The sequence below is a fragment of the Neolamprologus brichardi genome, chromosome 15 (assembly GCF_056152115.1).
Source record: "Neolamprologus brichardi isolate AB-2024 chromosome 15, ASM5615211v1, whole genome shotgun sequence".
NCBI classification, from domain to species: domain Eukaryota; kingdom Metazoa; phylum Chordata; class Actinopteri; order Cichliformes; family Cichlidae; genus Neolamprologus; species Neolamprologus brichardi.
Window position 1 is genome coordinate 13,517,616 of NC_142118.1, and position 15,952 is coordinate 13,533,567.

Below are 15,952 nucleotides of genomic sequence, written 5' to 3' on the forward strand. Positions count from 1 at the left end.
TGTGTAGAGGTGTTCTTATTCATCTTCTTGAAGTGCCCAATGAGTTTGTCATGTGCAACCCTCATCTTTTTCATTTTCGTTGTAAAGTCATTACATTTGGCCTGGTTTTGTGGCAGGGTGGTGTTGAGAGGGCCATCAGTAATGAAAAATTATACAGTGCAAACTGCAAGTCAGCATTTTGATTTCTACATCTTCTGCAGTAGAGGCATTAGCAGGATTTTTTTTTAATGGGGTGGACCAGGAGTGGCAAGAACACAGCATGGGAACACAGTGAGGGGACCTACAACACATGAATGAGACCAGAAATGTAAGGTTTATGTCACAGCTGCCTGAAATGTTTCTGTAATATTTAATCCACAGGTATGTGCAAGCGCTTTAGCTGGAATCATATTTATTGTTTTACAAAAAAGCAAAAACATGATCTTAAAGCATATGATTATTTTTCAATTAAGATGCCATATTACAGCTATTTACTTCCATTTCTGAACAGAGAAATTAGTTTTAGTGGTTAAATATTTGATTAATTTCTGATTTCTCAGAGAAGTCTAATGTGATGGTTTAAATTCAGGTATAAAAAACATGAATTCAATTTGTTATTTACCTAATAACTAATGTTAAACTTGATTATCCAGCATACAGTGGAGTAAAAGGAAAATGTAGTATAAGATGGAAACAGTAAAATAAAGCACAAATACATTAAAGCTCAGCAAAGCATTAATTTGGGTTAGCTGCTATTAGCCTCAGCTAACAGATTAGCTTCGCTTAGCTGTTTTTAGCTTGCATTAGTGAATCTTTCTTTAAATAGAACAACATTGTTGAACTTGGACACTTGCCGAATAAACTGTCTTATGATGTGAGCATGTAATCAAATGATCAAAATTAAGTCAGAGGAAAACTGTGGGGTTTTTTTTAGGACATTTTATATTAGGTATAATGTTAGCTTAAAACTAGCTCCTGTTGTTATTTAGCTGGCTAGTTTTTATCTGTCCAGACACACTACTTAATTTCTATTTATTCAATTCAATTCAATTTTTAAATTAAATTCAGTTTTATTTATATAGTTCCAAATCACATCAACAGTTAGTTGCTTTAATAGTCTTTGTACTGTAATGTAAAGACCCATAGAGGGAAAACAGAAAAAAACAACAACAAAAAAAACCAAACCACAACAATCAGATAACCCCTATGAGCAAGCATTTTGGAGACAGTGGGAAAGAAAAACGGCCTTTTAACAGGAAGAAACCTTTAGCAGAACCAGGCTCAGGGAGGGCTGCCGTCTGTTGTGACCAGTTAGTAGTGAGGGGAAGAAGACAGGACATAATTATGAGTATAATATTTTTTTCCGTTAAAGAAACAAAAAATAAATAAATAAAAAAAGCTCTTCTCATTTAAAACTTCTAGAGCGTGCAAAAACTGTGTAAAACCAAGTGTTTCAGGCAGCCTGTAGCCTGAGCTTTTGCCATGTAAAGAAAATCATAGTAGGTCCACTTTAAATCAAAGGATCACATGAAGCAAATGTGGATTTTTTTTTTCTTACACTCATCCAAAGTCAGATTATGTGTTTAAAGCAGTGTCTGCTGCTAGATTTTTGCAGCAAGAGGAAAGTAAATGAAAGCCACTCAGTCACTGATGGGCTGGAGACAGAAACAGAGCCACTTTGTCTTCAATAATCTCAGCGCAATATGCCTCGCATCTCATCTCCCGAGAGCATCATTTCCCTTTATGGCTCACACTCCTAAATGGCTGAATTATGCCACCAAAGATCAATGCAAAATTTCACCACTCCCTAGCGTCTCAAGACAAGTTGGCTTTCCAGCCCTTAATCTTAAAATTATAGGCCTTTGGAGCCTGTCTGGCATATAAGACCTATGAGCCCAGCATTAGAAGTAAATCTCTCTTTGCCCACTAGATGTATAAGGATGTTATGATTTAAGAATATAAAATGACATAAATCTTGACTTGGTCTACATAGAATTTCAGCCACGTTTATCTTAGGCCAATCAGACAACAGCAATATTTCCATTCACCTACAGGCAACCATGAAGGGAAATTCTCAGATCACACTGAACCTCTGCCGCCATCTGCTGGTTAAACAAAAAAACCCATCCACTCCAGAAGAATATATTTCTTTAATACATTTCTCAATTCACCAGTCACATTACAGCCGACATGATTACTTTTTATATTATCAAAAATCACTGAAAAAAAATGCAGTATCATAAATATATGACAGTCTCATATATATATTTTTTGTACATATTCATTTCAAAGGTCCCTTAGTTTAAAAATAAGTGTACAACCCACCTAAAAATCTGATAGAAATCTGCTAAATTCAGCGCTGTTTTTTGTCCTGTAAGAAGTATTTGAAACAGAATGGCTTCTGTCTTTAAAGGGAAGCAACTATAAAGTAATGATTGCCTTGATCTCATTTTATTGCTAGAAAGATATCCTGATTCATCAAACAACCATTGAAGATCTTAACATATGTTCAATTAAATAAGATTTAAAAAGGCCCTATTAGCAAAAGCAGAAGCATAGCACACGGACATTTTACACACAAAAACAACAACAACAAAAAAACCAAACTGATTATTTCAAAGGTACAAATGTGAAAATGTGGAGTGTGGCTTACACGCTGACGGTGTGAATCTGAAATACAGTCAAAGACAAACAGTTCAGGTCAGGAAACAAGTGAAAAGATCAACAGGAAGACTTTAAAAGCATCTTGTGCTTATTCTACTCCTCATGGGGGAGCACGTGTTTTTAAACACCTCCCTCCCTGATTTGTTCACCATCTCGCCTCTATTTACACGTCAATCCATCCCATTAATGTTCGTCTTTATATCGGTCTCACTGCCAGTCTTCATCATCGTCATCCTCCCCCTCTGACGAGTCCTCTTGGCTGCTGGCCTCAGCCTGCTCTGACGCTCCATTCCCATTACCTCCCCGCTGGGTCTCTGCAGCAGACACAGCTGCCGCCGCCGCCGCTGCTGCTGCTGCTGCCGCCGCCGCCGCCTTCCTGGCTTGAGCTGCTGCCTGCTCCTCCTCCTCCTTCTGACGCAGCGCTGCAGCCTTCTTCTCCTGCTCGGCATGACTCTTCATGTGAGCGCTTCGACTCTTCACTTTATAAAACACTCTGTAGGGGAGGAAAACGGTGCAGCGTTATGCTTGACAGCAGCTGTTTGGAATAAAGCAGCGCTATTGAGAAGAAAAAAAAAAAAAAAAAAAATCACAGAAACTTCTAAACACACTTTGCCCCACAGAGATCAGCACACTGAGATGAACCAAAAATCACCAGCATTATTTGGACTCTTATAATGAATGAGCAAACATTCATAACACAATGCTAACAGGTCAGGAATTAACGCCAATCTCTGCGATGGCTTTTGTCGTACCTGTTGCATTTCTTGCAAGGAAAAATCTGCTCAGGTTCCTGCGAGGGCTTCAGTGGCACCCGGGGCTTCTTTGCAGCAGGCTCGGCCCGAGATCTGGGAAGTGCTGGAGACTGATGAGCCTCTTTATGAACAGGATCTGGCTCTTTGAGCACCAGCACTGTTCCGGCCTGAAGAGGCAGAAACAGAAGATTGAGTTTTAGCACAGTTTGGACCAATGGTTCATAAAATTGTGATTTTTTTCAAATAAATAAATATATAGTTTTTTCTGTTATTTTAAACAAATATATTAACTGATAAGGATATGTATCAAAGAACTATGAAATGAAACTTACATAGTCATGAACCTGTAGTGACTGAGCGACCCTCGCCTGCTGTTTTCTCTCATTGATCTGCTCTAAAGACATATTCTTCTTGTCATCCTCATCCGCTTCACCTTGAGTCATCTTCGGCTGCTGTGAACTCTGTAAGGAATCCCACCAGGGAAATTAGGCAGACTATGAACCAGAATCTTAAACATTACTTAAAGACAATAAGATCCTTGTTCCTTCATTAAAGGGGACCCGTTATTTATTTATTTTTTTACCCTAGTCTTTCTTCTTAATTGTCAAAAAAGGGAAACCCCCCCCCCCCAAAAAACAGCGGTTTTCCTTAATAAAGTCGCAGCTGTTGAGAGTTTTGCAGCCTCCACTCCCTGGTACACTTGACTCAGCTTTCTCAAGATTTACTCAGAATGCTTTCTTAGTTAGATCACCCCCCCCCCCCCCCCCTTCCTAAAAAACGAAAGCACATTAACAGTGGATACACAAAATGTATTACTCTATTCAAGGAACCCAGATGTGGGGCAGACAATCAGAAGTAAAGTGGGTATCTTGTTTCAAACTAACAGGCTCTATATACGGGGAAGGATAGGATTAGATCAAAAATTGGATCTAGACATCTTTATATAGAGTAATAATCATATATAAATATGATTATTACTCTACATTTTTAGACCAGCTGATGTGCAACCCTTCTTTTCTCACAACCACCAACTCATCGTTCTTGATTCCAGTGATCTTAACATTTTGCGTGGCCAGAGCACATCCTTATTTTGGTACTTTTGTAAATAACTGCTGTCAACCAGAGAATAGGCCCAGGGGTTGCTTTATTGAGGGTCACACAAATACATGTATCAGAAATGCTGAAGAAAACCACTGGCTGAAGGGTGTCTGTTTGTTTTTGCTGCCGTGCATTTAAAATAACATAGCAGCAAAAAGACGTGGCACAAAGCATCTTTCTCCATGTGCAGACATCTGTACTCACACACAATGAAACCCCTTCTTAAAAACACTAAAGTTCCATTTGATTAGTTGAAAAAAAATGTTTACGACTTTTAATTAATCCTAAATATATTCAAACAGATAAATATAACATGGAAGACACATTCAACCATGCACAATGAAACGCACATGAGACATTGCAAATACTACATATACGGTCATGGTAAACAGTACACCAATCAATTCAAAGGTTTTATGTACAAGCACATAATCTAAAGCACACCTGGTGTACTTAAGTAATGCTAGGTAAATACAACCTCAAGTGAGCAACAATACAACATATTACAAAGTGTTATTATTTAATTAATTTTAATTAATTATTGAATTTGCCAAAAATTAAGAAGCAGTGTTTGAAAAGCTGAGTGCATCCCATAATTCAAGAGCTTATTTAACTACCTTTAGAAGCACTAACGTGAAGTAACCGTTTTCTGTGACTTAATCAGTCTCTCACATCATTTTGGAGGAATTTTGTCCCACCCTTCTTTACAGTGTTGCTTCAGTTCACTAAAGTTTGCAGGCATTTGTTTATGCACAGCTCTCCAAGCTCCCGCCAAAACATTTCAGTCAGGTTGACGTCTGGTTTTTAATTGGACAATTATAACACCCAGAAATGATGTTGCAGATTTACTGCTGGGTTTGGGGTCATTCTCCTGTTTTATAACTCTAAGCTTAAGCTGTTGGACAAATGGCCTCACATGGTTTACTTTGCCTGCAAAACCAAGCCCAAATCCTCACTCCTCCACCAACGTGCCTGACAGTTGGTATCAGGCGCTTGTGCTCTAATGTGTGTTTGTATGAGAGGAGTTTCAGCAGATGTGGTGCTGTTAATTATGGCCATGAGGCTGTTGAAGAGGCCTTGGTTTCAAGCCACACTGAAGTCATTTATTGCACGTCTTCCTCCTGCTCTCTTACCCAGCTTTCCCGATTCCTCTCCACTGTCCTATCTCAATAAAGGTTAACAAAATCAATCAAATGCATTTGATTAGCAGCACCTGGCTGCCACGTAGCATCTTGAGGCTGTAATTTTTCACACAGTGCTTCTGCATTTTGGTTTAACTTTTGTTAACTAACAACACGGCGCAATAGAGAACCTGAGATAAACAATAAACTAAGGACCAGATTACTTGACCTTAGAATTCAGGAGGTGCTTTTTATCACCATGACTGCATATTGACTCTTTAAAATAACTGTCAGATTTAACCGTGCTTACCTTGACGTCCACGACTGCCTCTGCGTGTTTTTCCACAGGTGAATCAGGAGGGCCGAACATTAAAATCCCATTGCGACCAACCTTCACCTGCTTCTTGTATGTGTAGTAGAACTCCACACACTGAGCCACGGTCTTAGTCCGCACCTTTAAAACAGTCAGAGAAGCGTGCACATGTAAAGCTTTATTGAATAGGAAGAATACGTAAGATAATCCTTGAGAGGTCACTCTGTCTCAGCTTATTTTACCGCTTTTTTTTTTTTAAACCCACATTTCCTATAAAAGCAGTCGTTTCCTGTCGCAAAGAGGATGTGAATTTTTCAGTCTGAATGACTTTTTGAACCTTTTTAAAGATGCGGCTCGTCTTTGTGTTGAGAGGTGAGCGTCCTCTTCCTGTTTACTCATTTTCCATTACATCTAAATCTGGCATCATGCAGCAAAGACCGAACGTCTTAAGTGTTATTGTCTTGTTTGATTAAAGCAATTACATGAATGCCTCGAGGAGTGCGCAAAGGATTTATTGACGCTACACAGAGTGCATTTAATCGTATGCAACTGTTTGTTTGGTGGCTTTCTTCCCCCCCCGATTCACAGTTGTTCTTGCTGCAGGGTCAAATTAATGAGCATACCAGTTTCTGGACCAGAAAGAAGTCCTTCCTGTAGGCAGAGATCCCCTTATTGAAAAACCGCTTCTCCTCTGCTGTCCAGCTGTCAGAGCCTGAGGGGAAAACAAATGCAGTAAAAATAGGTAAGTGAGCAAGAGCATAAATTGCAGAGAAAGGCAAAGAGAAAGCATGGGACAGCTGATTGAAGCAATTAGCATAAAAAGCTTCTTTTTGTTGTTGTTACCTGAGTAGTGATAACCTATCAATTGATGGCCTTTGGGGAAAATTGGATCCTGATGCATCAAACGTCCCAGTGTTTCCTTAAAAGTTGGCATCACCGTGAGCAAAGGCATGTCCCTCATTTGAAAGCTATGAAACACTTACAAGTAGAAGTGTAAATAATGTAATATCTGTACGTCACTTTACTCACAAGGAAATCTCCTCCACATTCATGAAAACAGTGTAAAGCCAGCTCCTGATTGGTTCCTCCTCCTCTCAAAACGCTCGAACATGCCATGTTCATCAAATCCTCCACTACAAAGAGAATGTGAGGAGTGTCGATGGTGACAAAAAGCTCAAAGTATGAATAAAAAGCGAGGTCGGTAGGTCACGTGTTATGATGGACACTTACTGGTCTCTTTGTCACCATGTTTGAAGGCGGCGTCATCAATAGGAACCCAAACCAAGTCCGCTTTGTGCTGGTCGGACTGGGAAGAAGCTTCATCTTGCAAATCAGGAATTTCTGCCTGGTACTTTTGCCCAATGTTGATCCGTCTGAATGCCAACACAGAGGGCTGAGTTATGAAGCCGTCAGTTAGAAACAATAGTAGGTTGTTTGGATGTTTAAGTGCTACTCACGGTTCGAGGCTCACAGGTGTAGCCTCGGCGTTCAAGGTGAAGCTGGGCGGCGTAACGTCTGAACTCGCTGGAAGAGGCGAATGAAAAAGCTCTTGCTTGTTAAGTAATTTATTCAAATAAGTAACTCACATATATCACTGCAAAAGAACTGAAGCAAACGAGACTCACTGGAACGCAGAAGGCTCCGAGCTGCAGACTTGGGCGTAGGCGGGGGCGGCAGGATTTGGTTGGTTACAGCTATGTTAGTGAGGAAGGTGGAGAAGTAGAGTCCGGAGCCCTCCCGCACAGGAGACAGGATGGGTGGTGGCGTGTATGGGGGAAAGGTAAGTGGGTTGTCCATCAGGCGCACTGGAGAACGGAGGTTGCTCTGAAAGGAAGTGATGCTGGAGTAGACGGATGGTGCGATGAAGGTGGATGGTTTTGGGGGAGGGATGATGAGAGGTTCGGGACGTGGCCTGCGCTTCAGTTTAGCTTTTCCGTCCTCATCAAGTCCTGTATCGCTTTCCTCATCCTGGATGGAAGAAGCAGAGTTAACACAAACCTATATTTTTTATAACAATCATAAGCAGGTTTCACGCCTGACTGATCAAATTCAAGGAATAAATTCTCCCTGCTATCCTCCACCTTCCTCCTGTATTAACCTTTATTGCTCCTGGATCAGACACAACCGGCCATTAAGCTGACTGAACATTCTCACGTGGTTTATTGTGACGCAATCTAAGTTTCTCTGTGAGAAGGGAAAAGCCACACACAGACAACAATACCTCATCAGCTGGGGTGTAAATGGGCTTCACACAACAAGTCAGGTTTGAAAGGCGTTTTTAAAGTTCATCGATTTATTATTAAATCTCAGGTCCCGATCATTAACTGTATTAAAACATCCTTTTGGACTAAACTGTTTCTGATATTCAAATTATGCTAGTGTTTTGAGACTTATGTGATAAAGGTTTGTACCTCTATGTCCAACATTTGAGGACCTTGTTGGAAATTAAAGGAACAGTCCCACACAGAAAAATTGAACATTTTCTCAGGCCTGTAGTGCCATTTCTCTGTTGGTGTCAAACGCCCAGCTTTGGAAGCATCGCCTGTGCATTCAGCTGGGACTTGCCTTAATTTTATGACTTTGCAAAAAATAAATAAAACTCAGCTGCAACTCCAGAAATCCCAGCACCCAGTTTCTCCAGTAAACAGAGAAACAGAGTCAGAACTGGCACAAGCTAAAATCCCCTAGGAAGAAGTACTAGGACCACATTACGGAAATGTTCATTTCATTTTAAATTTGGAGATTAAATTTGTCGTTTGAAGTCAAACAACTCCCACAGCTGCTATACTCTCTACAAAATGCTGGGTATAGATGAGTAATTGAAACGCCAACTTTAATCTCTGCATTTTGACTGTTTTCTCAAAATGAACAATGACATTTATGTTGTTGCTCTAATACTCCTACTTAATACTATCATTAATGTTTACTTCTCATCCCACTGTCACAACCACGAGCTTCTCCTCAGCATGATCGCTGGCTTCCTCCCACAGTCCAAAGACATGCATGCTAGCTTAATTTGCGATGTGTGAATGATCACCCATTTTTTTGGTACAAGCCCTGTGACAGATTCATGACCTGTCTGGGTTATGTGGTTATGAAAATGTATGAATAAAGTCATTCTGAAAAAGAATGACTTGACTTTGCAAATGTATTTTTGGCACGTTTAGCACTAAACGGGTCATGGTGTCGCTTTACAGTAAGAATAAGCAGACCTCTCTACACCAAACCTACTCGACCAGATAAAAATATCTAAGCTCGATTCGGGGTTTGTCTTCTCCCTACATTGATTTTTTTTGCATTACACACATAAAATAGATTTAATCATCTGGCCCAGTGATGAGTGCACTTCCTGAATCTGACTTCACTGTGAACCTACAGTCTGTAATGATGTTCATGTGGTTCAGGATTTTGGAATTAATGAGTCACATCATCTAATTCAGTCCATAAATTGTGGGTTGGTCCAAGTTTCAGTTGCACATCTCTGTTACTCCTCAGCAGATGTCTGAAAGACTCAAAGTCTCAATGTTTAACCACTGCGAGGTCTAAGGCGACCTATGAGAAGTAGAACTTTGAGGTTGTTTGTGTAACTGGGTGGGATGACATTGTCTTTGCTAACAATACTGCTCAAACTTGCATTTTAAAGGGGGATATCAAGGTAGTTATGCAATGTGGTCTAAGCCTGAATAAACATCTACAAACACGACGTCTGTAAATGTTTCATCGTGGTATGCAAAAAAAGAAAAAAGTCCCTTTAAAGTGACTGAAAGGAAAACAATTCAAATCTCTCGTCCTCGGGGAACTAACCTGAGCAAAACTCTCAGTCATGGTGCTTCTCAGCGATCGCCGGCGAGCCACAATGACAGAAGGTTTGCGATCGGATGGTGCAGCAGGCCGCTCGCCCTGACCGGGCCGCCCCTGAGCCCAGCCACCCTGAGGATCTGTTTGACCTCTGTGCACTGGCACGGATACTGGGATGACCAGGGGCACCATTGCGGCTTGCCTGCTTGAAGCACCGTCTTCCTGTTGAGGCACAATAAGGAAAGAGGCAGGAAGATTAGAAAAGGCAGAAGAGAGTTGAGGAAGTAGCAGGAAAATAAAGGAAAAGGGATTGAGATATAAAAAGAGGAAGAAGTCCAAGTGGTTATATGAGCTTTTTTTGCATTCAGCTTCAATTTTAAAAAAAAAAAAGAATCAGAATTACTGTTTCTGAACAGAAATATCTATTCTTTCTTTGTTTTTTGTAGCATTTGAATCACTAAAAAGTCCCAAAGATACAACAGACATACATTTCTTACATTCACCAGCCACTTTATTAGGTACAGCTGCTTTAACTGCTCATCAGTACAAATATCCAATCAGTTAATCACATGGCAGCAACCCGGTGCATTTAGGCAAATAGTCACGGTTAAGATTATCCGCTGAAGTGCAAATCAACCACTTGGAAGAAATGCGATTTAAGTGACTTTAAATGTGGCATTGTTGTTGCTAGATGAGCTTGTCTGAGTATTTCAGAAACTGCAGATCTACTGGGATTTTCCCCACACAAGCATCGCTAGGGTTTACAGAGAATGATCAGAAAAAGAGAAAATATCCTGCGAGCAGCAGTTCTCTGGGAAAATTGCCTCGTTGATGCCAAAGATCAGAGGAGAATGCCCAGACTACTTTGCGCTGTTAAATAGGCAACAGTATCTTCAATAATAACAATCAAGGTACGCAGAAGAGCATCTCTTAACTCACAACATGAGCTACAGCAGCAGAAGACCACACTGGGTGCCACTCCTGGCAGCTAAGACAGGAAACGGAGGCAAACAACTCAAACAGGCTCAACAGTTGCACAACAGATAAAAAATGTTACCCGGTCTGATGAGTCTCAGTTTCTGCACCGACATCCAGGTGGTAGGTCAGAATTTAGTGTAAACAACAGGATAGCGCACCACATCACTGAGCTCATCATCTCAAACTGTTCTTGAACATCCCAGTGAGCTCAAATGGCCTTCGCAGCCACCAGATCTCAATCTGGCTGAGCACTTTTGGGATGTGGCAGAACGGGAGATTCATGCAATGGACGTGCAGCTGATAAATCTGCAGTGTTATGTCATGACATCAATATGCATCAAAATCTCTGAGGAATGTTTCCAGCACCTTGCTTTAGGTATGCATACACTAGCAGATCTAGTTGTACCTAATAAAGTGTCCAGTGAACATAGAAAGCACAAAAAAAAAAAAAAATGCAAATAAAGTTCAAAAATAGATTATTTGAATAAAAAGTAGCAATGACAACAACAACATGATACTATCGCGTCAATCTGGACAAATTTCTCTGAGACAACTCATTTAATCAATGCCACAGAGGAAACATGTACCCAATAAAGTGGCGGATAAGTTTACTTTTAAGATTTAAAAGCACCTAAATGATAAAGAAGTAACTTATTATTTTCCTCAAAATTAATTCCACAACCAATAAACGCATATCAGCTTGAAACGCCATAATTAAGAGCTCAATTAAAAATGAAAATTTAAAATAAACACCACAGAGCAGAAAAATTAAAGTCTCTTTCGAAACATGTGCATTACACCTGTAAAAAAAATAGAAATATATAAAATTTCATCATAGGGCTTTACAAGCACATACTTTGGCAGGCTTTCGGAGACGTCCACATGCCTGCCTGGTATTTCTGCTCATTCTAACTCAAAGAAAAACTAGCAAAATGAGTAATCCTGGCTTCTAGTGGTGGGGGTTAAAGCATGAATCAGTTTTGTGATTTATAATTAGTCAAAGTTAAGAACAAAAGTAAAGACACTCGAGTCTCGTCTCCTGACCTAGAAAACAAAGTGCAGTTTAACTAACCACAAGGAAACAGCTCTGGGTTGTGAATCGCCACCTTAAACCTGTTTGGCATGTAGTGGGGAGAAAAGGAGTGTAGCTATACAGGTTGACAGTGCTGCCCCTCCCTAGCTCTGCTGAATGACTGGGAAAAGGCCTGAGGAATGTGGAGGTGTGCAGACATGCAGCTGCTCCAACGTGCGCGTGGTGCAAGAAAGCCTTCGATAAGCTTCGTAACCCCCTGAGGGAAGAGGACTACCTGTCCGTTTGCTTGCGTTAAAATGGACTCAAACTGAGTTTTACTCATTTTTTTTTTTTACATAAACACAACAACAAAATAAAAACTGCTAAAGAAACCTCAAAGAAGCAAGCCCCAGTGGGTGTGCCATGCTTAAAGTAAATATTATATATCCTGAATAAAACGACAGAGCGTATCATCTTTCATACAGCAGTAAAATGAGGAGAGCAGATCAAAAAGGCGAATCTTCAGTGAACGGCAGACATTCAGGTTTCACCAGATACGTTGTCTGCAGTATCGATGTGCAACTTGTCAAAACAGCCCGCAATGACTGAGGCTCAACAGCTGCACGAGTCGAGTAAACAAGCCCAAGAAAAGGATTTTGTAAACCATAGGGAAGTTCTGCATAGAAACAGAGTCCTTCCTCTTTGTACAGCTGCTTGCCAACTTTGCCAGATGAGAAAATCTGCTCTCACTTGCACAAATGAGCTGCCTGCCCCGTTCCCACTCAAGCAACCTGAGCCTAAAGAGAGTATTTTATTTCTTTTTTTAAAATCATATTACTCTCATAAATGATTGATATATTCCCTACAGCAGCAGTGTAATGAGCCATTTCTCTTTTACCTTTACAATTTTTGCAGGCAGGGACTCCATCTCTGACGCCTTCTGTGCCAGGGTTTCCAAGTTGATCTCCTTGGATGCTCTCCTTCTCCTACGGATGACCCCTCCTGTTGTCACTTGGCTTTCCCCTGCTTTCGCAGCCTGTGCACCCGCTACTCCGTTTTGGGGCGGTGGAGGCTCTTTGGCTTGAGACCAGATGTTTGTGGAAGGGGGATCCAGTGGCGACTGCCCCTCCCTGGAAAGGCGACGCGAGCGCCGAGGAGCAGCCGCGTTTGCGGGCTCTGTGGGATTTGCGCCGGCCTTTTCGGGGCATTGATCAGGAACGGCTGACGCGTCACAGCTTTGAGCCTCCGCTTCCTGCCGCGGCTCCGTCGACTGAACGTCTTCTTTGGACCCAGTTTCAGATGGAGGCGGCTCGGCAGGCTGATAAGCGACGAAGTTTTGGGTCTGCTGCTGTTTTGGTTGCACCTGTGGCTGTGTCGTGTCTCGCTGTGGCACATTTTGCTGCTGTAGCTGCTGCTGTTGTTGCATTTGCTGCATTTGTTGCTGTCTCTCCTGGAGCTGCTGCTGCTGCTGATACTGTTGCTGCATTTGTTGCTGCAGCTGTTGGATTTGATGCTGCTGGATTTGGTGCTGCTGTTGCTGCAAATGTTGCTGTTGTTGCTGCTGCTGCTGCTGCTGCAGCTGAATCTGATGCTGTTGATGCAACTGTTGTTGTTGCTGCTGCTGTTGTTGTTGGTGATGATGGTGATGATGAATTTGTTGCTGCTGCTGTTGTTGTTGTTGCTGCTGCTGCATCTGGTGTAGAAGCTGCTGCTGAGTTTTGGGCTGCTCGCTGTAGGGCAGGTTCGGAATTGCCTTGTTTGCCGGAAAAACTGAGTAATACCCAGATGAGAACTGTTGCTTGCTGGGTCTAAATGTTGCCTGGAAGGGCTGCAGCATGGACCCCTGCAAACCATGAGGTGGCACATGTGACTGGCCTTGGAGCTCCACGCCTTTGTGGCCATGTTGATAGGCTTGCAGCTGAGCCTGGTGCATCGCTGCCGCTGCGGCATGCTGTTCCCACTCGATCCCCCTGCCTTGAGCTGGAGCCTGTGTGGCATCTCTATAAACCTCCACAGGTCCGGACAGCTGATTTTCCCCTCCCATCGGCAGAGCTACACCTTCGTGGACTCCCTTGTGGAACGGCATCTGATTCCTGACGTTCATGTAGGGGCCAAAATTCTGCCCCCAGGCCGACACAGGAACTTCCTGGGACCAGCCAGGGGCTTGTAAGGAGTCCTGGTGCATCCATTTTACTGGAGCACCCTGTTGATAGTGCGGTAAACTCTGGGACCCTTTCTCTTGATTATAAACACCAGAGCTGCTGGCAGAGTCACTGTGGCTTGACTCTAAAGCTGGCGGTCCCATACCATAATAAACCTCCCCTGGGTGCTGCACAGCCTCTTTCATGGCTGCAGCACGGTGCTTACCACTCTTGTCAGTATTTACTTGAGCAGGAAGACTCATGGTAATAGAGCTTTCAGTCCCGATCTGTGAGCGTGCAAAAGCAAGTTGGTGCCTCTGTAGTGCGCTTTCACTGCTTGTGGTGAAGAAATTCTTTAACTGTGTATACAGAGGTATCTGGGAGGAAATATAAATCCCAAAGGAAAGCACAGGGTGGAGAACACGCAGTCCTCCTTCAAGAATCAAATCTGAGGCTCGCTGTCCATCCTCTTTAGGGGTGCAAGACCTTACGATAGAAAGAAGAAGTCAGACACTTTTGATTTCTTAGAAGACACAAAGTTTTCACTCGACTCTCAGTCGTCTTTGGCAATGAGGAAATTGAGGCCTACACCAGCAGATAGCCCCGTTAGAGTAAAGTGAAAATATACAGGATTGCACGCAGATTGAGCAGAGAGAAAGAGTGCGCGCAGAGAGGGCATTACAAGTTTCGAAGGGACAGGCAGACCTCAACACGGAGGCGCTTACAGTGTAGCTGCCATTTGGCACAACAAGAAATACAGGAAACGAAGGGGCTCGTGCAATCACCCGAGCGATAGCCAGTGATGTTTGTGTGAGAGGAGAGAAAAAGAGCAATAAGGAAGCGTCTGAGGAGCGCAGAGCTCTTAGGCAATCCAGCAGATTAAAAAGCATTACTTACACACCGTGTGATCACCTTATCAATGGTGCAAAGAGTCGCCCGTGTCCAACTCCACGGAGTCACTTTGGTTTCGATCAACTGCGCGCAGCTCCATGAAGGGATCGTGCGCAGCAAATGTCATAACTCTTGACAACTTTCCCTCGAGTTTCACAGCGCGCAATATGGCGAGCAGGCGAGCGAGCAGCCCCGCGGAAATACGCTCCAAAGTCCGGCCAGGGTCCGGGGCAGGCTCAGTAACGCCGTAGTTACAATGTTGCACACTGTATCCGCAAAACCGTGCACTTCCAGGAAAACATGTCCACAACTTCCCCCCCCCCCCTCCACCTCCTCCTCTCCTGCACGCAACGTAAGTAAACCCACACGCGAGACGCTGAACGTGCAGCGGCCCGGTCGGGCACTTCCTCAGATCAGTGCGCTTTCGCTGAGAGGAAAGCTCCGAGTGCTTAAAGCCGCCGTTTCGGTTTGTCCGAGGTGCGCGGAAAAAGAGAAAAAGGTTGCGAAACTGCGCAAAACACGCAGAAAGTTGTGCACCTCCAAACGCACCGCCTCACCCCAAAACAGCTCAAGTCACATCCTGTTATCCAATCCGATTGTTTGGCCACTCCCATCGCCGTATCCGTGTGCGTTTGTTTCTCAGTGGCGGCTTCCCCGGAAATCGGAGGCTCGTCACACGGACGCAGTTTGTTGTTGGTTAAAATCAGGCCTCCAACCGGGTTTACGTTTGGATAATTCATCTGGTTCAACAAACCCCAGCTCTTCTATTAGATTTTATTCATCGTTTTATTCATTAAAGCGGGCTTATTACACGTTATTTAAAGCCCAGATACTCACTTTTATCGTTTCATCCATGTGTATGTTTTTAACAAGAAACCTATTTTAAGCAGCTTCTCTGTTTCCTGCCAGAGACGAATACATTTCCCGTCATCTGCATCTGTCCATAGTGTTATTTACGAGCAGGCACCACACTGATTACCTGGGGTGCATGCACAAACCATTTTGTGCCTCATTTTTCACATGCAGAAGACCCACCTACACCCACCAGCCACTTTGGTGGTACATCTGCTCAGCTACATTTCGGCATGCAAACATTGTCAACATGACCTACTGAATTTAAACAGCGCATCAGAATGGTGGAAGAAAAGTCAATGACAAATAGTTTTCATCTTCTCTATTTAAATGGGTTGTTTAATGGACTGTAC

General features: G+C 42.7%; 1 protein-coding gene across 3 annotated transcripts; it reads right to left on the bottom strand.

The window, feature by feature from the left end:
* Positions 1-2,116: 2,116 nt before the first annotated feature.
* On the bottom strand, positions 2,117-15,327 carry mideasa (mitotic deacetylase associated SANT domain protein a). 3 transcript variants are annotated; one of them, XM_087852100.1, is made up of 13 exons: positions 14,769-15,327; positions 12,614-14,342; positions 9,732-9,947; positions 7,553-7,895; positions 7,385-7,451; positions 7,158-7,300; positions 6,957-7,060; positions 6,771-6,846; positions 6,551-6,639; positions 5,925-6,068; positions 3,728-3,856; positions 3,396-3,562; positions 2,117-3,136 (listed from the first exon to the last, which is right to left on the bottom strand). In XM_087852100.1, the coding sequence occupies exons 2-13, from the start codon at positions 14,117-14,119 to the stop codon at positions 2,851-2,853; spliced, it is 3,270 nt and encodes a 1,089-aa protein (XP_087708226.1). In that variant the 5' UTR covers positions 14,120-14,342; positions 14,769-15,327; the 3' UTR covers positions 2,117-2,850. The 3 variants fall into 3 exon arrangements, with proteins under 3 accessions (XP_087708226.1, XP_087708227.1, XP_035764387.2); XM_087852101.1 differs by having other exon boundaries at positions 14,758-15,327; XM_035908494.2 differs by having other exon boundaries at positions 14,754-15,327.
* Between the last annotated feature and the right edge of the window lie 625 nt (positions 15,328-15,952).

Coding starts and splice junctions, on each gene's coding strand:
- mideasa (XM_087852100.1), bottom strand. CDS start 14,119: ATGAGTCTTCCTGCTCAAGTAAATACTGACAAGAGTGGTAAGCACCGT. Junction 7,301..7,384: donor ACACCTGTGAGCCTCGAACC/GTGAGTAGCACT, acceptor GTTGGCATTCAG/ACGGATCAACATTGGGCAAA. Junction 6,847..6,956: donor AATGTGGAGGAGATTTCCTT/GTGAGTAAAGTG, acceptor CCAACTTTTAAG/GAAACACTGGGACGTTTGAT.